This window comes from Erinaceus europaeus, chromosome X (assembly GCF_950295315.1).
Source record: "Erinaceus europaeus chromosome X, mEriEur2.1, whole genome shotgun sequence".
Classification (NCBI taxonomy): domain Eukaryota; kingdom Metazoa; phylum Chordata; class Mammalia; order Eulipotyphla; family Erinaceidae; genus Erinaceus; species Erinaceus europaeus.
Window position 1 is genome coordinate 80,183,145 of NC_080185.1, and position 25,196 is coordinate 80,208,340.

Below are 25,196 nucleotides of genomic sequence, written 5' to 3' on the forward strand. Positions count from 1 at the left end.
CATGCTAAAGCCACTTAGATATATATATTAAACAACTCTCTGACATGATACTGTTTTTGCAAGTAGGAATGCTAAACACAGTGATGTTAGATTACTGACATGCAGTGCTGTACAGCTAATGAGTAGCAATGTTGAGATATAACCATAGGGCAGTTTTAGAATGTAAGCTGTATATTGGGAATAAAGATAAGGAGTTTGCCATTACCAGAGTTCTGCCTTGCAAGATTAACAGTGAAAGAAAGAAAAGAAAGAGAGAGAAAGAGAGAGAGAGAGAGGGGGGGGGGGAAAGGAGGGAGGAAGGAAGGAAGGAAGGAAGGAAGAATGGTAGGTAGAAAGAAGAAAGAAAGAACACTTTAACTTTCAACAAGGTGATATACAGTAAAACAGATCCAAAAACACAAGCCATAGAAATATGAGACAATTTTAATGTATGAAAGTGGAGGAAGAAATGAATAGAAGATGTTTCAGTAAAATGATAGACAAGAACAGTTTAAGAAAGACTCATTTAAGTGTGTTTTTATATAATATATAAATATTATATGTATAATATCATTATGTATAATACAATTACTTGTATACAGTCCTCAAGAAAGGAAGAAAGTAAATTATAGAAGGCCTCAAGATGCTACTTTAAAGAGAGGAATACTGTTATTTTAAGAGATAAGCATCTTAAGAGAATTTATGGACGAAGAATTATTAGAGATCAGAAAATTTGGAATTAAGGGTCTTAATTTAATCAGGTTTATTGTAGCTTCAAACATATCCCTTTCCTTCTTTGAAAATCTGTTTTCATCTGTAAAATGAGGGCAATGAAAAGGGGCTAATAAAAATGGCTCTATTCTCAAGTATTTTGCTTTTCTGAAGAGAGATCAGTGGGTAATGGACTACTTTCTCTACTATTGATACTGACAGGCACTTTATCTATGTACTTTGTTATATTTTTTCTCTATTGCCACGAGAGTTATCACTAGGGCTCCATGAGGGCACAATAAATCTACCACTTCCAGTGGCCATTTTTTTCTTTTTCCTTCCTCTTTTGTTTTTGATAGACAGAGAGAAATTAAGAGTGAAGGGGGATATAGAGAAGGAGAGATAAAGAGAAACCCCTGCAGCACTGTTCCATCACCTCTGGAGCTTCCCCACTGCAGGTGGGAGCCAGGGCCTTGAATCTCGTTCATTATGCATGGTGATATGGGTTTTCTACCAGGTAACTAATGCTACTTCATTATTTATAAATTATTTATAGATGTTCTTTTTACATGAAATGCCATCTTATTTCTCTCTTATTTTTTTCAAATATTCTCTATGCACCATCCCTATGCTCTTAATCCTATAGTGTTGCATGAGATATATTTCACTTTTGTCATTATTTACTATTTTATAATCTTTATTAGTTGTTTTGTATTACTTTCACCTTTTATGTGTTTGGGGCCTTTACTTTCCTTTTTCTTTTTCATTTTCTTACTCCCTAAAGTATCTGATACAGTCATGGTTACAAAAGGGTCCAAAGCAAATCTTATTAATAAATTTATATCTTTTTTGGTAGTGTGTGTGAGCACAGCAAAGAGAATCTTATGAGTCCCTCCAATATGGGAGTGATCTTTGGACCTACTCTGATGAGAGCTCAGGAGGATACAGTGGCTGCCATGATGAACATCAAATTTCAAAACATTGTGGTGGAAATCCTAATTGAGCACTTCCTTAAGGTATGTGATCCTAACCTTATGATTACTCATACAAACATATAATACTTTCTTCTGGCCAACTTTTAGAGTTGTTTCTCCATTGTTAACACAAGTTAGTGATGAAATTAAATTACATTGTGGCACAATGATATTTACCAACATTTCTGTCTTTGTGAAGTTCAGCCATTCAGTAATATTTCCTGAGTGTATTTTTCTATTAGGTATAAAGTAGGTAAAATAGTAAAGCATACACATGTGTGTGCATGTATGTGTGTTCACATAAAATAGTATCATATATATTCACTGCTTATACCCTTCTTTTGGTTTCAAAATGGGAGTTTACTTTTACATGGATTTATTTAGGTATATTAAAAACTGTGGCTGCAAAATAAGCAAAGAGGAAAGATTGGCTAGCCATGTGACCTGGGCCAATGGAGGAAATGGGGACACATATGAACTCTGGTGGTGGGAAAGGTTTTATCTTATAATTTTGTAAATCAATATTAAGTCACTAGTATATGTGTGTGTGTGTGTATATATATATATATAATAGATCAAAGGCTTGTATATTAGATTGGAAAGAACAAAAAAGGAAACAAACAATACACATCAGCAGGACATTCCAAGACGTCTAGTTCAGAAATGTCTTCAGTCTTGAGTCCAAATTTAAGTAAATTAGAACATGTCCAAAGTGACAGGATTATATCAAATTGGAAAATGTCTGCACAACAGATTAACTGTTACCATAAATAAATAATATCCTATTATATAAGAGATTTTATTTAATTTCTGTGTATCAAATAAAGAGCCAGTAACTAAAATTACACAGAGCTAAAAAAAAAAACAACTCAGCAACAGCAAAAACCTGCTCATGAAAATAGATGTGGCAGTCTTTTAAATTTAATCTTCACTGAAGACAATATGACAATATCACCAGGCAAATGAAAAATGCACAGTGACACTAATTTTCAGAGAAATGCAGATACAAGTGCAATAATTTGAATGTTTGCACTCCTGTGTTCAGAGCTACATTATTTGCAATAACCAACATATTAAAGCAATCTAAATGCTCAAAGATGACTAGATAATGAATTTATGGAATTCAATGGAACATGAATCTGCAATAAAAAGACAATATTCTATTATTTTGAGCATAATAGATGGAACTGGAGGTAATTGTGAAAATGAAATAAGAGGTAAAGGACAATTACTGAATGGTTTTGCTCATATGCAGACTATGATAGGTAAAGTGAACAACCTTGCAAAAAAATGATCACCACCCTGCCTGTTGGTCTTTGTGATAACTATGGTGATTATACAAAGTGGGTGATAGTCTTACAAAACTTTGATGGAGGCTGTGGCAAAAATATATGGAGATTGTGCTGATTTACATGTATCATTTGTGGATGTGCCATTATACCCCTGAAATCATATAATTTTTTAAATCACTATTAAGTAATTTATAAACTTAAAAATACTGTAAGTCACTGATTACCAGAGGATCATAAATCAAGACAACATTTAAATACCACTTCACACCTGTGAGAATGTCATTCAGTAAATAGTACAACAAGAACAGACAACAAGAACAGACAAGGATGTGGGAGGAAAGGACTTTTTCTGCACCAATTGTGGAGGTGTAAATGGGCTCACTCTATGTAGAAGAAAGTATGGAGAGTCCACAAAATATTAAATTGTGTCTACCATATGATCTGGAAATTTCTCTACTTTGCATGTTCATTAAGAACACAAAAAGTTATCCAACAAGATCTGTGTATACCTATGTTCTTGACAGCATTAATTTTAATATCCAAAGTATCCAACAACAGATGAGTAGCTAAGGGTGTAGACTCTACACACACACACACACACACACACACACACACACACACACACACTGGATTACAACTCAGCTGTAAGAAATAATAGAATATTCACTTTGCTATAACAGATGCAGAACGGGAAAATTGTAATAAATGAAATAAGCCAGAAGGTGGATGAATACCATAAGATATCACTCATAGGTGATTATTATGAAACAGAGCTAAGAAAAATACAGATAAAAACTATTAAAAAATCTTTGGTCTATTTTAGTGGGTCAAAGGACTCAATAGGGAGGATGCAGAAGAGGGTACTACCGTGGTTTGAAATTTGGTTTTTCTGTGGTGGAAGACAATTAAATATTGTAGAAGGTTACCATCTACTGATACCCTATCTTCAGGAAGTATGAAATTGTATTTCTGTGATAATTGAAATCTTGTAAAGCAACATTTTTTTTTTTACACATGTGCACGTGTACTGCTTCCCTCCCACCTCTATTTTCAACATTACCCCTTTATATCTTTCTGCTCTTGTTCTCTTTTTTTTCCCAAGTTTGAATCTATTTGTGGGTTGGAGAGACTTTATGATCTATATTACAGTTTTTCCTTCGACTCTGTCAACTCTTTTTTCCATCAACTCTTAGAGAATGGGGGAGGGATATGAAAGTGGTAGCCAATGAACATGAGGATTTCTGAATTTCAACTTCTTCTAATTTTGATCATAAAGGGATGTTGGATTTTGTCAAAGGCTTTCTCTGCATCTATTGATATGACCATGTGCTTTTTGGTCTTGCGTTTATTGATATGGTGGATCACATTGATTGATTTGAGTATATTAAACCAACCTTGCACCCTGGATAAACCGCACTTGGTCATGATGAACAATCTTCTTAATATACTGCTGTATCCGGTTGGCTAGAATTTTGTTCAATATTTTAGCATCTATGTTCATCAGAGATATTTGTAGTTTTCTTTTTTTGTTGTGTCCCTGCCTGCTTTTGGTATGAAAATGATATTGGCTTCATTGAAGCTGGGAGGAAATAATCCAGTGTCTTCAACATTCTGGAAGACTTTATTTATTTAAAAAAGGAGATATTAACAAAACCATAGGATAAGAGGGGTACAACTTCACATAATTCCCATCACCAGCTCTCCGTATCAACTCCCCTCCCCTGATAGCTTTTCTATTCTTTTTCTCTCTGGGACTATGGACCCAAGGTAATTGTGGGAGGTCTGACTTCTTTAATTGCCTCCCCGCTGATCATGGGCTTTGACTGGTCTCTCCATACTTCCAGCCTTCCTCTCTCTTTCCCTGGTAGGGTGGAGCTCTGGGGAAGCAGAGCTCCAGGACACATTGGTGGGGTTGTCTGTCCAGGGAAGTCTGGTTGGCATCACAGTAGCATCTGGAACCTGGTGGCTGAAAAGAGAGATAACATACAAAGCCAAATAAATTGTTGTATAATCATGGATAAAGGCTGGAATACTGTAGATGAAATGTTAGGGGGTAGTCACTGCAGACTATTGTGTACTTTTGCTTTCAGGTATATATTTTGCCCTAGTTTATGTATACTTGTGAACATAGGCTCTATCTCACGGGACCTAGTCTATATCTAGGTTTTGGGACTTTGTTAGGAAGTGAACTGCCTGGAATGGAATTAGAGAATACTATGAAAGGAAAGGTCTCACCCGAGTAATAAAGCTGAAGGGTTGTCATTCTACACCTGAAGTCTCTGGACACAGTCTGAAGTGAAGCATGTTGAGATGGTACTCGTTGCATTGATTAGGTTGGGATCAGGGATACAGTATTATTGGTATGAATTGAGAGAACCATGCAGGAAAGTGCGCCCCACCCTAGAGGTTCCAGGACTGGGGGAAATATAGGCTCTATAGTGGAAATGTGAGGTTCCTGCTGTCTTAGGGTTCAAAAAGATGATAGTTATTGTTTTAATCACATTATTTGGTAATTGGGTTAACTTTGAAAAGTCCCTTTGTTAGGATTTGCAGTATAATACCCAACATCACCATAATTTATGTCCTTTCATATTATTTGTATATAGTTTTGCTATATACAAAGGTTGCTTCTGTTTTCCCTGGTCTTGGCTTTTGAAAGAGTCAACATATCAAAGACTCAGCCTATGCATTAAAAAGTCTGTGCTTTAAAAAGTTTGAGACATTCAATCAGGTTTTTTTGCTTAATAACTTCCAATATTTTTCTGCTGGATACTTTAGACTTTTATATGTATGCTATCATATCATCTTCAAATAGTGAGAGCTTGACTTCTTCCCTTCCAATCTGTATTCCTTTGATTTCCTTCTCTTGCCTTATTGTGATGGCAAGAACTTCCAATACTATGTTGAAGAGTAATGGTGATAGTGCACACCCTGTATATTCTAGATCTGAGGGGGAATACTTTCAGCTTCTGTCCATTGCATATTATTTTGGCTGTAGGTTTGCTATATGTGGACTCCACTATCTTGAGGAATTTTCCATCTATTCCCATTTTTGTAGAGTTTTGAACATGAATGGGTGTTGGATTTTGTCAAAGGCTTTCTCTGCATCTATTGAGATCATCTTGTAGTATTTTGTTTTGCTTTTATTGATGTGGTGAATGACATTGATTGACTTACATATGTTGAACCAGCCTTGAATTCCTGAGATAAATCCCACTTGGTCGTGGCGAACAATCTTTTTGATATATATTTGATATATGGCTGTCTCCGGTTGGCCAAAATCTTGTTTAATATTTTGTCATCAGAGACATTTGTTTGTAGTTTTCCCCTTTTAGTTGTGTCCCTATCTGCTTTTGTTATCAGGGTGATGTTGGCTTCATAGAAGGTGGAAGGGAATATTCTTGTTTCCTCAATCTTGTAGAAGAGCTTTAGAAGTAAAAGTATTGTTTCCTGAAAGTTTTGTAGAATTTGTTTATGAATCTATATGGAAGTCTTTTAAAAGTAGAGATATTGTTCTTCTTTGAAGGTTTTGTAGAATTCATTTGTAAAGCCATCTGCTCTAGGACTTTTATTCTTGGGAGATTTTTGTACATTGATTTTCTAGCCTGACACCTGGCTATATTGCCTAATAACCTCCAGTAGTTTTCTGCTGGATTCTTTAGTTTTTTTCTGTGTATACTATCATATCATCTGCAAATAGTGAGAGCTTGACTTCTTCCCTTCCAATCTCTATTCCTTTGATTTCTTTCTCTTGCATGATTGCTATGGCAAGAACTTCCAATACTATGTTGAAGAGTAAAGGTGATAGTGCACAGCCCTGTTTAGTCCCCAATATGAGGGGAAATGCTTTCAGCTTCTGTCCATTGCATATTATTTTGGCTATTTAGGTTTTCTCTATATGGCTATTTAGGTTTTCTCTATATGGCTATTTAGGTTTTCTCTATATGGCTATTTAGGTTTTCTCTATATGGACTCCACTACCTTGAGCAACTTCCCGTCTATTCCCATTTTTTGTAGTTTTGAGCATGAATGGGTGTTGGATTTTTGTCAAAGGCTTTCTCTGCATCTATTGAGATATTCATGTGGTTTTTGGCTTTGCTTTTATGGATGTGGTGAATGATATTGACTTATTTATGTTGAATCAGCCTTGCATTCCTGGGATAAATCCCATTTGGTCATGATAAACAATATCTTGTTTAATAATTTGGCATCTATGTTCATCAGAGATATTGTTCTGTAGTTTTCCTCTTTTGTTGTGTCCCTATCTGCTTTTGATATCAGGATAATGTTGGCTTCATAGAACGTGGAAGGGAGTGTTCCTGTTTCTTCAATCTTATGGAAAAGCTTTAGAAGTATGGGTATTAACTGTTTCCTGAAGGCTTTGTAGAATTTGTTTGTGAAGCCATCTGGTCTAGGACTGTTGTTGTGGGGGAGTTTCTTAATAACTGTTTCAATTTCATTGTCTGTGATTGGTGCATTTAGGTTTTGTAGTTCTTTTTGGTTCAGTTTTGGAAGGGCATATGTTTCTCGGAATTGTTCCATTTCTTCCAGATTTTCTAGCTTGGTGGCGTATAGTTTTTCATAGAAGTCTCACAAGATTTTCTGGATTTCTGTGGTGTCACATGTGATACCTCCTCTATCGTTTGCAATTCTATTAATTTGAGTCTTCTCTCTTTTTTGTTTGGTGAGTCTGGCTAGGGATTTGTCAATGTTGTTTAATTTTTCAAAGAACCTACATTTGGCTTCATTGATCTTTTGTATGGTTCTCTTATTTTCGATGTTGTTCATTTCTGCTCTAATTTTAGTGATTTCTGGTTGCTTTAGGGTTCTTTTGTTCCTCTTCCTCTGAGTCCTGTAAGGTTGTTAATTTGAGCTTTTTCTTGTTCTTTAATATGTGATTCTTTAATATGTGATTGTATGGCTATGAGTTTCCCTCTCAATACTGCTTTAGCTGTATCCCAAATATTTTGATAGGTTGCATCTTCATTTTCATTTGTTTCCAGGAATATTGGAATTCCTTGCTTGAGTGTCTCTCTGATCCAGTGGTTCTTAAGCAGTATGTTGTTTACTTTCCAAATTCTGTCTTCTAGTAATTTTCTGTTTGTTGATAAATTTTAGCTTTACTGCACTGTGTTCTGAGAAGATACTTGGGATGATTTCAATTCTCTTGAATTTGTTGATGTTGTCTTTGTGGCCTAACATATGGTCTGTTCTTGAGTATATGTTGTGTGGATTTAAAAGGAATGTGTATTACATTTTTTTTAGGGGAAAAACTCTGAAAATGTCCAGTAGGTCTAGTCTATCCATTTCTTCATTCATTTCTGTTCTTTCTTTGTTGATTCTTTGCTTTGTTGATCTGTCTAAGTGTGTGAGTGGTGTGTTAAAGTCTTTCACTATTATTGTATTACTATTGATGTATTTTTGAAGTTCTTTGAGTAGGTGCTTGATGTATTTAGGTGGTCCCTCATTGGGTGCATAGATGTTAATAATTGTTAAGTCTTCTTGGCTGATTGATCCTCTAATCATTATGTAATGACCTTGCCTATCTTTTATTACTTTATTTAATTTAAAATCTATTGTGTCAGAGATGAGAATGGCTGTTCCTGCCTTTTTTTGTAGTCCATTAGCCTGTATGATATTTTTCCATCATTATACTTTAAGTCTGTGTTTATCTTGTTGGGTCATATGGGATTCTTGCCATTTGATGGGTGAGTTTAAGTGACTGACATTTACTGATATTATAGATTTAATGTATCATAGTGCCATTATTCAACAATATTTTATTTGCTCTGATATATTCTAAGTATGACAGCGATGTTGTTGTTTATAAGAGGTCTTATAGATCCTCTTACAGGGCAGGCTTGGTGATGGTTGCCTCCTTTAACTATTGTCTGTGTAATAAGAAGATCCCTCCATCTAGTTTGAATGAAAGTCTAGCAGGATATATTATCCTTGGTTGAAACCGTTTTTCATTCATGGCTCAATAGATATTTTGCCATTCTCTTCTGGCTACTAGAGTTTGAGTGGAGAAGTCTGATGATAGTTTTATGAGTTTTCCCCTGTATGTGACTTTTTGTTTTTCTCTTGCAGCCTTTAGGGTCCTTTCTTTATCCTTACTTATTTTCTTTGTAACTATGATGTGTCTTGGTGTCTTCAGGTCTGGGTGATTCTGTTTGGGACTCTCTGTGTCTTTTGAATCTTAATGTCCCTTCTATTGTTCAGGTCTGGGAAGTTTTCTTCTATAATATCCTCTAGGATATTTACTTCCCCTTCCTCTCTTTTTTCCTCTGGTAGATCTATGATATGAATGTTACTTCTTTTGAGATCATCCCATATGTCTGTTGTTTTCAGTGTCTCTTAATCTCTTTTTGTGCTCTTTTACCTCTTTCTTAGTTTTCTCTAGCTCATCCTCTGTCTGGATAATTCTGTTTTCTGCTTCTGTTAGTCTGCCTTCTCTTCCCTAAGCTTCTTTCTTCAGTTCAGCTATTTCAGCTTTCAGTTCTCTAATTAGAGGTAGCTAGTATTTTCCTTGAGGGTCTCATCTGTTGTTTCCCTAATTCTGATAGCCATTTCCTCCATAGTTGTCTTCATTTCATTGATTATGAAATTCATTTTTGCTTGCATAATTTTCTTATCTATGTTTACATCTGACATATTTGTAGTTTCTTCTGGGTTCTTGTCTTCATTCATTGTTGTAGCAGTTTTATTTGCTCTTGGTTTAACCATTTTTTTTAACTAATGTGTTTTTTCTTTTTATGTTCTGTTGTTCTTCAGTTGCTGTGTTTTAAGTACAAGCCACGCTATACTATATATGTTTATCAAATGCAATCACCAACCTCGGAAATTACAGTAGTAACTTAAGTAAGGATTGAAGCAGTTTGACCAATACCACTTAGCCCAACAATTTCTCCAGTCCTAGAAAAAATAGCAACCAAATCCAAATGAAAAAGAAAGACTAAGGAAAAGAGGGATAGCAAGAATAGACAATTATGCAGATCTACTGTCCACTGTAAATTCTAGGCATAGCAAGAGGATAAAGGGAAGTAGAGACACACAGAGTGTCCACTCTGAGTCAGCTTTCTTTCCCAAAATAATTCACAAATGATTATTCAGAGAGGAGAAGAAGGGGGAAGGAAGGAAGACAAGAATGAGAAAAAAAGAAAGAAAAAAGAAAAGAAAAAAAAGAGCAGTGGAAGGAAAGATTTTTTTATTACTTTTTTTAATTAACTAGAAGGAGGGAGAAGGGGGAGAGTGGATAGAGGAGGAAGGTACGGTAACACAAGTTCCTCTCCCAGTGGATAGGACACCCAGTCACCTTGCAATGGAAAATACACTAAGAGTTAATTTTGGTCAATCCTAAGGAGGGGAGAAAGGGACACGCATATATATAATAGTAATAATAAAATAGTACAGAGTATGAAACAACCTAACAGTCAGTCTGCAGCTTGGACTGCTCCTGATTGGCTCTCAGAAAGGAAAAGGGTTGGAATGACACCCCTGGTGAGCCAGGATACTTGATAAAGAAAAAAGCTCAAAGGGGAGCCTGCTAGGAGCAGCTCTCCAGGCCCTGGGATCTGGTTATAGGGGGAGTGGAGAGGGCTGTGCTTTGGAAACAATCAGAAGATTTCCTTTCTTTTTTCTCTGTTTTCTAACCCAAATTGTGCTATAGTCACCTCCTTGGTGTCACCCTTAAGACCTCTTATTCATTGTCCTGCTGAAGGCCTCATGTCCCTACCCTTTCCAGCAGTTGTTGGAGCTCAGTCCAGCAGCTGCTTCCAAGTCATCATCTTGGCTCCACCCCCCGGATCGGGAAGATTTTTTATAACTGTTTCAGTTTCATTAGCTGTGATGGGTCTGTTCATTTTATCTAGTTCCTCTTTACTTAATTTTGGAAGTTCGTAGGTATCTAGGAAATCGTCCATTTCTTCCAGGTTCTCTAGCTTGGTGGCATAGAGTTTTTCATAGAAGTCTCACATGATAGTCTGAATTTCTGTAGTCTTTTGTGATAATCTCTTTCATTTATGATCCAATTTATTTGGGTCTTCTCCCTTTTTTGTTTTATGAGTCTGGCTAAAAGTTTTTCAATTTTGTTTACTCTTTTAAAGAACCAACATTTATTTTCTTTTGTATGGTTTTCTTACTTTCAATGTTATTGTTTTCTGTCCTAACATTAGTGATTTCTGTCCTTCTGTTTGCTTTAGGGTTCCTTTGTTTCCTTTGTTCTTCTTCTAGGTCTTTAACTAGAACATAAAAATAAGAAACACATTAATCAAAAAATGGGTAGATCAAGAGCAAATAAAACTGCACAGAATTCCTATCACAGATCTCTATATCCCTTCCCCTCCCCTGATAGCTTTCCCATTCTCTATCCCTCTGGGAGTATGAACCCAAGGTCATTGTGGGTTGGAGAATGTGGAAGGTCTGGCTTCTGTAATTGCTTTCCCTCTGAACATGGACATTAACTGGTCTATCTATGCTCCCAGTCTGCCTGTCTTTCCATAGTAGGGTGGTCTCTGGGGAAGCAGAGCTTCAGAACACATTGGTGGGGTTGTCTGTCCAGGGAAGTCTGGTCAGCATCATGCTGGCATCTGGAAGCTTGTGGCTGAAAAGAACGTTAACATACAAAGCCAAAAAAATTTTTTGAACGATTATGAACCTGAAGGCTGGAATAGTGTAGATGAAGTGTTGGGGGATACTCACTGAAGACTATGTTGTACTTCTGCTTTCAGATATATATTTTGCCCTAGTTTATGGATACATGTAAAAATATGCTGTATCTCAGGGGTCCTGGTCTATATCTAGGTTTTGGGACTTTGCCAGGAAGTGAACCACCTTGAATGGAATTAGAGAATACTATGAAAGGAAAGGTCTCACACGAGTAATGAAGCTGAAGGGTTGTCATTCCACACCTGAAGTCTGACAAGATTTTTATGCCTCCATCTAGTCTGAATGACAGTCTAGCTGGATACAGTAATCTTGGTTGAAAGCCTTTCTCATTGAGTGCTCGATAGATATTTTGCCATTATCTTCTAGCCTGTAGTTTCTGTGTGGAAATGTCTGCTCCTAATCTTAAGTGTTTTCCTCTGTAGGTGACTGTTTTTCTCTTGCAGCCTTCAGGACCCTTTCTTTATCCTTATTCCTTTCCATTCTAAGTATGATGTATCTTGGTGTCTTTAAATCTGGGTCGATTATGTTTGGACCCTCTGGGCTTTTTGAACTTTTACATTTTTCATCTTGCCCAGACTAGAGAAGTTTTCAGCTATTATGTCCTGCAGAATGCTTTGTTCCCCTCCCGCTCTCTTTTCCTTTGGTAAGCCAATTAAGCCTATATTATTTCTCCTAAAGTCTTCCCATAGGTCTCTGTTGTTGTTTTCAGTATCTCTTAATTTTTTTTAGATCTCTTGCTTCTTTTTGTATCTAATTCGTTCTCAATCTTGCTATTTCTGTCTTCAGCCTCATTAATTTAATTCTCTCTCCCCTGTACTATTTTCTGGAATTCATCTATTTTGTTACCCTGTTCTGTTACTCTTTTAGATTGTTCAGCTAGTTGTGTTCTTAGCTTAGCTATTTCAGCTTTCAGCTCTCTTTCAGCCTTGAGATAATTAGCATTTTCTTCCAGAGTCTCCTTTGGTGTTTCTGCATTTTTTATGACAATTCTTTCAAACTCTTTAGCCACTCCTGTGATTATTTCCTTAACTAGTGTTTGGATGCTTACCTCTTTATTTTGTGCTTCAAACTTTGGGGGGCTTTTAGCCGGACTCTTGTCCTGATTCATTTCTCTAATATTTCTTCTTGTTGGTTTACCATTTTATATAGTATGTTGTGAGGTCCCTCTCTCAGTGCCTCTCAAATTACTGATCACTCTTGCCTGGATTGACTTGTATCTTAATAAGGTAACTAAAGAGTTCAGAGTTGTGGAAATTGACAGTTTTTTCAATATTATTTTAATCCCTGAGTGAGAACTCAGTGGCTTAAAAGCCTCCTTTGTTCTTTTTCTTCCCTGTAAGCTATGGGTGTCTGAGGGATTTTAAACTATTAGTAGGCTTCTTAGCTTAATCACTAACTCCTGTCCAAGAGGTAAAGCAGGGTTGTGCAGAGATAATCCAGTGGTTATGCAAAGAGACTCTCATAGCTCCACTGCTAGGCCACCAAGGTATAGATCTTCTCTTGAGTTTCCTGGTTAGTTCTCTGTCCCCTGGTTTCAGCACAGGGCCTCCCCGATGCTGCCCCAGATTCTGAAGGCATTAGCGATGGAGACTCGTATTTGCATTTGGTGAGTCTTAGGGGAATCCTCTCCTCCCTTCAGCTGTCTTTTTGTTGGTGAAACAGACTGGAGGTGGTGGCTCAAGCTGTAAATTGCCAGACCATTACCAGACACTTAATCGTTCCCTAGGCTCCTCACTGTCCACAAGCCACACGTGTTTGCACTCACCGGAGATTTGGTGGATTCCTGAAGTCATTATAGTCCTGTCTTGTGTGGTCCCAGGTGGTCTCCTTTGGTAGACCTATTTGACCAAGGAGAGAAACACAGCTGCTGCTGCTCTGTAGCCACGCCTCCAGAAGTCTCCTTGAATGGATTTATTTATTAGAAACATCCTAGACTTGCCTTCATGCAGCCAGCCATCTGGCTGCATTTATCTATGGAAAAAGTGGAGGTTAGGGCTCTTAGTTTTTATTATTTTTCTTTTGCTATGGAGAAGCAATTGCTGGTGGGCCATTTAGGCTGATTCTACTTTTTACCTATTGTGAATAATTCAGCTGTGGACATAAGGGTTCATATCTCCCTTTGAATTAGTGCTTTCATATGCTTTTGATAAGTGCCTAGGGGTGATATTGCTGAATCATAATATATTTTAATTTTTATTTATTGAATGACTCTTTGTACACTTTTTCAAAGGAATTACACCAGGTTGAATGTCCACCAGCAATGTAATTTTACTGGAGGGATTATTGGTTTATAGTAAATACAGTTGTTGGTGCCTGTGTAAAATTTCTGTTTTCTGCAAACACTCTTACCCCCAGCCTACATACTCCTCCATCATGTATCAGGATCTGAAAGACCATCTCCCCCAAAGTAAAGGTACTTTGAATACCAATTAAAGTTTTACTTTGTGTTTTCCCTTTCTGTTATTATTTCTCACCTTCTGTACATAAGTGGGATCATTCCATATTCATCCTCTTACTTCTAACTTATCTTACTTAACTTGATTTCCTAACTTGATTTCATATTCATCCTTTTGCTTCTAACTTATAACTTATATTACTTAATTTGATTTAACTCCATCCAGGATGCAGTGAAGAAGGTGAAATCACCATGTTTAATAACTGAGTAGTTACTCAGTTTAATAACTGAGTAATTCTAATATATCACAACTTACTTAACCACTCATCTGTGGTTGGATAGGTAGTTTGCTTCCAGGTTTTGCTATTACAAATTGTGCTTCTATAAACATAGGTATACATAGGTCTTTTTTTGCAGTGTGTGTTAGATTCCTTAGGGTATATCCCCAGGAAAGGAATTGACTATTAAATTTCTTTTTAATTATTATTATTATTGTTTTCATAATGATTAACAAGATTGTAAGATAAGAGTAATGTAATTCCATAAAATTTCCACCACCAGAGTTCCATATCCTATCCCCTCCACTGAAAGTTTCTCTATTCTTTATCTCTCCAGGAGTATGGACTCAGGATCATTATGTAATTTCTGATCTTACTTTTAGAGTTCTCTCAATTAGTGTGGCTATCTAAACTTTTGTCAATTTTGTTTACCCTTTCAAACTATCAGTTCTTGGTTTTAATAATTTTTGAATTGTTTTACTTTTTCATTTTCAGTTCCATTGTTATTTCCTTTGCTCTACTGTGTTTTCTTTGTTCTTCTATTTATAGATCTTCAAAATATGATTTTAATTTATTTAAGCATTGCCTCAACTTTTTTGGTATTTCTTTTTTGGTTAATGATGATTCACAGGATTTTTATTCTGATATGGTTACATTTCCACATTTCTTCAATATTTTAAGTGGAAGACTAGAAATATTTCTCTGAAAAAGTTGAAAAGACAGTTTATTTTTTGTTTATTTTATTTACCAGGGCTCTGGCTTATGGTGGTGTCCTGATTGAACCTGGGGCATTGGAGCCTCAGGCATGAAAGTCTCTTTGCATAACAATTATGTTATCTACCTCTCCCTTCTCTGAATAAAATGGACTACAATGCATAGAAAGAGATGCTTAGATTTAAAAGGAGGAGGAAAAGGAAAAGTATTGTGGGAAGCTTACAGAACAAGGTGCCATTTGGAAAAATAGTGTGCTCATAATTTTAGTACAAGGACAAAGAATTTGAAAGCTTATTTAAAAAGTAATGACCCAGAAAATTTAAATCCTAAGGGGAGATTTGGACTTCCATTTCTATGAAGATAGTATATCCCTTAAAAAGTTCAATCGAAAATAATCTTCCTCAAGACACGTAATATTAAATCTATCTGTATCCAAAAGAATACCCTCTCTGACCAAAAATAAATAAAACTTTAAAGAATTTCTTGCTAAGAATTTGAAAGTCAGAGGAGGAAATGATATTAAAAGAAACTGCTGGGGGTTGGGCGGTGGCGCAGTGGGTTAAGCTAATGTGGCGCAAAGTGCAGGGACCAGCATAAGGATCCCGGTTCGAGACCCCGGCTCCCCACCTGCAGGGGAGTTGCTTCACAGGCGGTGAAGCAGGTCTGCAGATGTCTATCTTTCTCTCCCCCTCTCTGTCTTTCCCTCCTCTCTCCATTTATCTCTGTCCTATCCAACAATGAAAAACATTAACAATGGCAATAATAATAACCACAACGAGGCTACAACAACAAGGGCAACAAAAGGGGGAAAAATGGCCTCCAGGAGCAGTGGATTCATTGTGCAGGCACCGAGCCCAGCAATAACCCTGGAGGGAAAAAAAAAAAAAAGAAACTGCTATTCAAAAATACTTCACTCCTCAGAAATGAAGCTGCAGTATAGATTCTCTTAATAACTAAGCCTGGGGAAACCATCAGTACTAAATATACATTAAAAGATGTTTTAGAAGCAGTACCTCAAATTGAAAGGAACAGAATGTAACTAGTGATATGAAGCCATAGACATGTGGAAGACAACAAATTATATACATATTCAGATGACATTTTTTAGGGATTTTTTATGTCATTTAAAAATTTTTGTTAAGACTGGTTTACAGTATTATAAAATCAAAGAATATAGTTCAACACCATTCCCACCAGAAAAGTTTTCTTCCCTCATGCTCCCATTGATAGCCACCATAGTTCTCAGTCTTAGGAAACAATTTTTCTTTTGTTTTTCTTTTCTCATGTGATTTTATTCTCTTTTTCTACTGTATTTTTAATGACAGATTTTTATTTCACTTAGAGACACCTGTGATTTATTTATTTATTTATTTTATATTATAGAATTACATGTTGACAGGGGTTTTAATCCACACCATTCCCACAACTAGAGTTCTGAAAATTTACTCTTCCCTCTGCAATCCACTACAGTTCCCCTAAAGTTTTAGACATGGGACAACCATCTTCTCTACAACTATCTGTCCACATTTATACATAATTGCCCCTTCTTTTCCTGATTCAATCCTCTCTTTCTTTCTAAGTCTCTTGTGACATCACAACTACCTCCATATGTCCCTCTCCTTTTCCTTCTTTCTCTCTCTCTATGGGTGCTGATGGAGCTAGAGTGTACACTCCTCTTATCTTCATCCTATCACTTCTCCCCCACTGGGAGTATGGAGCAAGGTTGTTTATGTGGAGCAGAACATAGGAGTTCTGGCTTCTGTTGCTGCTTTTCCACTGAGCATAGTTGTTGACAGGTCAATCCATACCCCTAGCCTGTTTCTATCTTTCCCTAGTGGACCAGAGCTCTGAAGATGTGAGGGTACAGGTCACATTGATGAAGTCCTCTGCCCAGAAACCTTAGGGTGGAGTCATGGTAGCATCTGCAGTCTGGTGTCTGGAAGGTGGCATGACCTAAGCTGTGACAAGATGGTTAATGAACAGGAACCAGATAGTAGGATCAGAGCAGATGAGGCTAGGTATTTTAAGGTAGAAGAAAGCTAGGAGAACCATTTTAAGCATGTTCCTGGGAGCATACAACTATAGTAGTTTTGCTTGAGTTTGGTAGCTAGCCTGAGGTTGGATGAGAATATTGTCTGAGAGAATGGTGTCAGAATGGAGAAAAGGGCTAGAAAGTTGGATTATGAAAGGGAGTAGCTCCCATTCAAATAAAAAAAATGTGGCTAAAATTAACTATTTACCTTCATCCACCTGCTCCAGGGCCCATATGTAAATGCATATTTATATTTAGTGCCAGAGCTTGTGTAACCTCTAAGTCCCTATTGGTCTGAGCTTATAGTTCATGGTCACATCTGAGGAACATTGCAGGTTGCAATCATTTTAGGACCAGTTTTTTTTTTTTTTTCAAGTGGCAAGGTAGGGTATGCCCAGCCTCCCTTCAGAGACTGGGGTTATCCCTACTGTTGTTGCTTTATGGTAGAGCCAAGGTCCTTAGAGGGCCCACAAGATGCTGTTCCTTATGGAAGAGACCAGTAGAAGTGGAGATAGGGACCCTTTAGAGGTCAAGGTCCGTCATATGTATATGGGAATCCAAGAATTCCCTTACGAGGACCCCAGATGATCAGATGGTGTGATATTGGCCAAACAGGCCATTATTAAGTGGGCCAGTCACTTGTCCTTATACAACTTTTGTAGTCCTTTCTTTATCTGATTATCTTAGCTTTTCTCTCAGTTGTTTTGGCATTGAGTATCATTTGTTGAGCCCAACCAGAGTTAGTTTTTGGTCATCTGTCTTTTTTGTGCCTTTCTGCTAGGCTGTCCTGCTAATTTGGTCTAAATCCAATCAATTACAGAATTTATGATGACTTTTTAGGCACTTCAACAATTATCAAGCACTTTGACTTTGTTTTATATGATTGCCCCTTGCTTGTGGGTACCTGTACACCTGTATCCAGTACCCTAAACCCTAGCCTAATCTGCTGTTAACTTAGTTAAATGACATGCCATCTAACTTGGATGTAGGTAGTCCCATGTGTTAGGAAAGGTCTCTTCAGATTTGAAGAGTTGCAAGGTTGACTTCTCAGGCTGGTAACTCTGGTTGCAGTCCACAGTAGGATTTCAGTAGCTACATAATGTAGAGTGGCAGCACCAGTAGTGATTTGGTTGAAGTTGTCAAAGTTGGTATGGTGGTAAGGAATCATAGAGAACAAATTTCCAGAAGTATGGGCATATCCTATAGGTACCAGGACTAGGAGAAATGTGTTTCTGAAAGAGGATGCAAGGGGTTTATTATAGTCTTAGAGTTAAAATATCAATAATTGACTATTATAGCCAGGTTACTTGGATGATTTGGTATCTATATTAGTATACTTGACTTCACTATGATTTGAACACTTTCAGTGGTATCTGAATCTCTTTGTATTTTACATACTTAGAAAGTCAAAAGGTCTTGACCTGTCTGGCCTATAGCTATAGTTGATTCAGATGTTTTAGAGATCCATGAACAATTAATCACCTTATCAGAGTTTGATCATTTTGCAAATATAAGATAAATATTATCAAAAGCTAGTATTTGTGCTTAGGGCTACAGTCTAGGCAGTTGGGGAACTTGAGATATTAAATCTATCCACCCCCCACATATCGTATTGCTATTGGTAGGACTAAATAGTGATAGGAGTAGAGTTTCACATCATCCCCGCCACTGAAAGTCTGTGCCCTCCCCTCTCCCTCCAGGTAATTATTGTAGTTTTCCCAATTTAAATATGGGTTGTATTGTGTCAGGTTGTTTATGTATGTGTGTTCAGTTCTCTAAATTCCACATATAATTGAGATCATCCTGTAGTTTTCCTTTACCTCCTTGTTTATTTCACTGAGCATAATGTTCTCAAGTTTCACCCATTTTATCCCAATGGATGTATAATCATCTTTTTTATATTGCTGATTAGTATTCCATAGAGTATATGTCCCATAACTTTTTTAACCAGTCATCTGTGGAGGGACATTTTGGTTGCTTCCAAATTTTTGCTATTGTAGATAATGAGCTATGGACATGGGAGTACATATATCCCTTTGAATTAGTGATGCTATCTCTTTTGGATAAATGCCTCGGAGTGGGATTGCTGAGTCATAAGGCATTTCCATCTGTATTTGCTTAAGGATTCTCCATACTGTTTTCCATAATGGTTGTACAATTTTGCATTCCCACCAGCATTGTATTAGAGTCCCTTTCTCTCCACATCCTTTTCAACATTTATCTTCTCCAGTTTTATAGATGAAGGCCATTCTTACAGGTGTGAGGTGGTATCTCAGTGTGGTTTTCATTTGCATTTCTCTGGTAATGAGTGAATTAGAGCATTTCTGCATATGTCTGTGGGCCATGTGTATCTCTTTGGAGAACTGTCTATGCATGTCCTCTGACCACTTTTTATTGGGTTGTTCTTTCTCTTTTTGTTGAGCTGAATGAGTTATTTATAGATGTTTGATATCAAGTGCTTGTCTGAATTACGATGTGCAAATATGTTCTCCCATTTGCTAGGTTTCCTGTTTTTCTTTATGGAGTTTTCTTTTGATGTATGGAAGCTTTTTAATTTGATATAATCCCACTTATTCTATCTTTCTTTTGTTTCCCTTGCCCATGGGGTGAAGTCTTCAAATATGTCTTTAGTGTTAATGTAATAAAATGTTTCACCACTGTGTTCTTCTGTGTATTTTATACTTTCAGGTCTTATGTCCAGATCTTTGATACATTTGGAGTTAATTTTGGTGTATGGTGTTAATTGTTGGTCTAGTTTCATTTTTCTACATGTGGCTGTCCAATTCTGCCAACACCATTTGTTAAAGAGACTTTCTTTTTTCCAATGGGCAGATTTGGTCCCTTTGCCATATATGAGGTGTCTGTACATGTATGCATTGAATTCTGGGCTCTCTATCCTATTCCATTGGTCCATATGACCATTTTTGTTCCAGTACCACACTGTTTTGATTACTACTGCTTTGTAGTATAACCTGAAGTCGATATTGTGAAGCCTACATTTTTCTTCTTTTTCCTTAAGAGTGTTTTTGTGATTCAGGCCTGAAACACCGAGCAAATCTCTTTCTCTCCTCTCCTCTCCTCTCCTCTCCTCTCCTCTCCTCTCCTCTCCTCTCCTCTCCTCTCCTCTCCTGGATCAACTAGGAATACCAAAGGAGACCACCCAGGACCAAAACAAGACAGGACTAGAATGACCACAGGAACCCACTAAATCACTGGTGAGTACAAACACGTGTGGCTGGTGACAGAGAGGAACGTAGGGAGAGATTAAGTGACTGCTAACAGTCCAGCAGTTTATCAGTTGAGACACCACCTCCAGTCTGTTTCACCAACAAAAAGACAGCTGAAGGGAGGAGAGGACTCCCCAGAGACTCACCAAGTGCAACTCTGAGTCTCCATTGCTACTGCCCTCAGAATCTGGAGCAGCGACAGGGAGGGACACCAGGGGACAGAGATCTAACCATGAAACTCAGGAGAAGACCTATACTTCGGCATAGCGGAGGGGCTGTGAAAGTCTCTTTGCATAACCACTGGATTATCTCTTCCACATCCTGCTTTATCTCTTGGTCAGGAGTCAGTGATTAAGCTAAGAAGCCTATTGATAGTTTAAAAGCCCTCAGGTTCCCATAGCCTACAGGGAAGAAAAAAAAAGAGGCTTTTAAACCACTAAGCTCCAACTCAGGGATTAAAATACTATTGAAACAACTGTTAACTTCCACCACTGTGAACCCTTTAATTAACTTACTTAGACACAAGTCAATCCAGGCAATAGTGATCAGTAATTTGAAAAGTATTGAGAGAGTGAACTCATAACATAATATATAAAATGGTAAAAACAACAAGAAGAAATAATGGAGAAACGAACCAGGACAAGAGTCCAGCTAAAAGTCCCCCAGAGGGTTAAGCACAAAATAACGAGTTCAACATCCAAACACTAGCTAAGGAAATTATCACAGCAGTGAATAAAGAATTTGAAAAAATTGTAATCAGAAATACAAGAACAAAAAATGAGACTATGGAAGAAAATACTAATTATCTCATGGTTATTAGAGAGCTGAAAGCTGAAATCGCAGAGCTAAGAATGCAACTAGCTGAACAAGCTAGTATCAGAACAGGGCAACAAAATAGATGAATTCCAGAAAACAGTAGAGGGCAGAGAGAATAGAATAAATGAGACTGAAGACAGAATTAGCAAGATCGAGGACAAATTAGAGACAACTAAAAAAGAAATAAGAGATCTCAAAAAGAGATTAATAGATGCTGAAAACAACAACAGAGTCCTATGGGATGACTTCAAAAGAAACAATATACACATTATTGGCATACCAGAGGAAGAAAGTGAAGGAGAGGAAGAAAGCATTCTCCAGGTCATAATAGCTAAAAAAACTTCTCTAGTCTAAACAACATCAAAGATATAAAGATTCAAGAAGCCCAAAGAGTCCCAAACAGAATTAACCCAGACCTAAAGACACCAAGACATATTATACTTAGAATGGAAAGGAATAAGGATAAAGAAAGGATCCTGAAGGCTACAAGAGAAAAACAAAGAGTCACCTACAGAGGAAAACCCATAAGATTAGCATCAGACTTCTCCATACAAACACTACAGGCCAGAAGAGAATGGCAAGATATCTATCAAGTGCTCAATGAGAATGGCTTTCAACCAAGAATACTATATCCTGCTAGACTGTCATTCAGACTAGGTGGAGGCATCAAAACCTTCTCAGAAAAGCAACAGTTGAAGGAATCAACTATCACCAAGCCTGCCCTGAAAGAAGTTCTGAAAGGTCTCCTATAAACAATCAGACCACCATAAATAGGACATATATCAGAACACTCTAAAACTCTACAAGAATGGGATTAAAATATCTTCAATCTTTGATATCAATAAATGTCAATGGCCTGAATTCACCTATTAAAAGACACAGAATAGGAAGATGGATCAGAAAATATAACCAAACAATATGCTGTCTACAGGAAACCCACCTAACTCAATAAGACAAACACAGCTTAAAGTGAAAGGCTGGAAAACTATCATACAAGCCAATGGCCCACAAAAAAAGGGCATGAACAGCTATTCTCATATCTGACTCGATAAACTTTAAAATAGATAAGATTAAAAAAGATAGGAATGGACACTACTTAATGCTCAGAGGATCAGTCAATCAAGAGGACTTAACAATTATTAACATCTATGCACCCAATGAGAAGCCATCTAAATACATCAAACTTCTACTGAAAGAGCTACAGCAAAATATTAATAACAACACAATCATAGTAGAGGACTTCAACACCACACTCTCTCAACTTGACAGATCATCCAGGCAGAAAATCAATAAAGACATAAGGGAGCTAAGTGAAGAGATAGATAAACTAGAACTATTGGACATTTTCAGAGTCATTCATCCCCAGTCCACATGGGTCATTCTCAAGGATAGACCATTTGTTAAGCCACAAAGACAGCATCAGAAAATTCAAGAGCATTGAAATCATCCCAAGCATCTTCTCAGACCACAGTGGAATTAAACTAACACTTAACAATCAATAAAAGATTAGTGACAGTCCCAAATTGTGGAAGGTCCCAGTATACTTCTTAACAACTTCTGGGTCAAAGAGGAAATAAATGTAGAAATCAAAATGTTTTGAGAATTCAATGAAAATGAAGACACAAGCTATAAAAATATTTGGGACACAGCTAAGGCATAGCTATACAAGTACACATTAGGTAACAAGAAAAAGCACAAATAAACAGCCTGATTGCACATCTTAAAGACCTAGAAGAAGAAGAACAAGGAACCGTAAAGCAACCAGAAGGACAGAAATCACTAAGGTTGGGGCGGAAATAAATAACATTGAGAATAAGAAAACCATACAAAAGATCAACGAAAGTAAATGTTGGTTCTTCGAAAGAGTAAACAAAATCAACAAACCTTTAGCCAGACTCACAAAACAAAAAAGGGAGAAGACCCAAATAAATCAGATACTAAATGAAAAAGGAGTTATCACAACAGACACTGCAGAAATTCAACATATCATGCGAGGCTTCTATGAACAACTGTACACCACCAAGCTAAAGAACCTGGAAGAAATGGATGATTTCCTAGATACCTACCAATTTCCAAAACTAAGTAAAGAGGAAGTAGGTAACATGAACAGGCCCATCACTGCTAATGAAATTGAAACATTTATTAAAAATCTCCCCAAAAATAAAAGTGCTGGAACAGATGGTTTTACCAATGAATTCTACAAAACCTCAAAGAAGAACTAATACCTCTACTTTTAAAAGTCTTCCAGAAGATTGAAGACACTGGAATACTCCCTACCAGTTTCTATGAAGCCACATCACGTTGATACCAAAAGCAGACAGGGACACAACCAAAAAAGAAAACTACAGACCAATATCTCTGATGAACATAGATGCGAAAATATTGAACAAAATTCTAGCCAACTGGATACAGCACTGTATCAAAAAGATTGTTCATCATGACCAAGTGGGGTTTATCCCAGGCATGTAAGGTTGGTTTAATATACGTAAATCAATCAATGTGATCCACCACATTCACAAAACCAAGACCAAGAACCACACGGTCATATCAATAGATGCAAAGAAAGCCTTTGACAAAATCCAACATCCCTTTATGATCAAAACACTACAAAAAATGGGAATAGATGGAAAATTCCTGAAGATAGTGGAGTCTATATATAGCAAACCTACAGCCAACATCATACTCAATGGTGAAAAATTGGAAGCTTTTTCCCTGAGATCAGTTACTAGACAGGGCTGCCCACTATCACCATTACTATTCAACATAGTGTTGGAAGCTCTTTCCATAGCAATCAGGCAGGAGCAAGGAATTAAAGGGATACAGATTGGAAGAAAAGAAGTCAAACTCTCCTTATTTGCAGATGACATGATAGTATACATGGAAAAACCTAAGGAATCCAGCAAGAAGCTTTTGGAAATCATCAGGCAATACAGTAAGGTGTCAGGCTATAAAATTAACATTCAAAAGTCAGTGGCATTCCTCTATGAAAACACTAAGTTAGAAGAAATTGAAATCCAGAAATCGATTCCTTTTACTATAGCAACAAAAAGAATAAAATATCTAGGAATAAATCTAACCAAAGAAGTGAAAGACTTATATACTGAAAATTATCAGTCACTACTCAAAGAAATTGAAAAAGACAAAGAAGTGGAAAGATATTCCATGTTCATGGGTTGGAACAATTAACATCATCAAAATGAATATACTACCCAGAGCCATCTACAGATTTAATGCTATCCCCATTAAGATTCCAAGCACATTTTTTAGGAGAATAGAACAAATGTTTATCTGGAACCAGAAAAGACCTAGAATTGCCAAAACAATCTTGAGAATAAAGAACAGAACCGGAGGCATCACACTCCCAGATCTCAAACTGTATTATAGGGCCATTCTCATCAAAACTGCTTGGTACTGGAAAGTGAATAGACACACTGACCAGTGGAATAGAATTGAGAGCCCACAAGTGAGGCGCCACACCTATGGACATCTAATCTTTGACAAAGGTGCCCAGACTATTAAATGGGGAAAGCAGAGTCTCTTCAATAAATGGTGTTGGAACAAAATGGGTTGAAACATGCAGAAGAATGAAACTGAATCACTGTATTTCACCAAATACAAAAGTCAATTCCAAGTGGATCAAGGACTTGGATGTTAGACCAGAAACTATCAAATACTTAGAGGTAAATATTGGCAGAACTCTTTTCCGCATAAATTTTAAAGACATATTCAATGAAACGAATCCAATTACAAAGAAGACTAAGACAAGTATAAACCTATGGGACTACATCAAATTAAAAAGCTTCTGTACAGCAAAAGAAACCACTACCCAAACGAAGAGACCCCTCACAGAATGGGAGAAGATCTTTACATGCCATACATCAGACAAGAGTTTAATAACCAACATATATAAAGAGCTTGCCAAACTCAACAAGAGAACAAATAACCCCATCCAAAAATGGGGCGAAGACATGGACAGAATATTCACCACAGAAGAGATCCAAAAGGCTGAGAAACACATGAAAAAATGCTCCAACTCTCTGATTGTCAGAGAAATGCAAATAAAGACTGTTGTTTTCGACGGGTTATGTTGTTTTCGCTGGGCTGGCTTCAC

General features: G+C 37.0%; 1 protein-coding gene across 2 annotated transcripts in view; it reads left to right on the top strand.

Annotated features, from left to right (window-relative positions):
• Positions 1–25,196, top strand: part of OPHN1 (oligophrenin 1) — a 385,226-nt gene that overhangs the window by 226,581 nt on the left and 133,449 nt on the right. For both annotated transcript variants that reach the window (XM_060183179.1, XM_060183178.1), the window contains exon 19: positions 1,547–1,706. In XM_060183179.1, the coding sequence (XP_060039162.1) occupies positions 1,547–1,706 (160 nt within the window). The remainder of the gene's footprint in view (positions 1–1,546; positions 1,707–25,196) is intronic.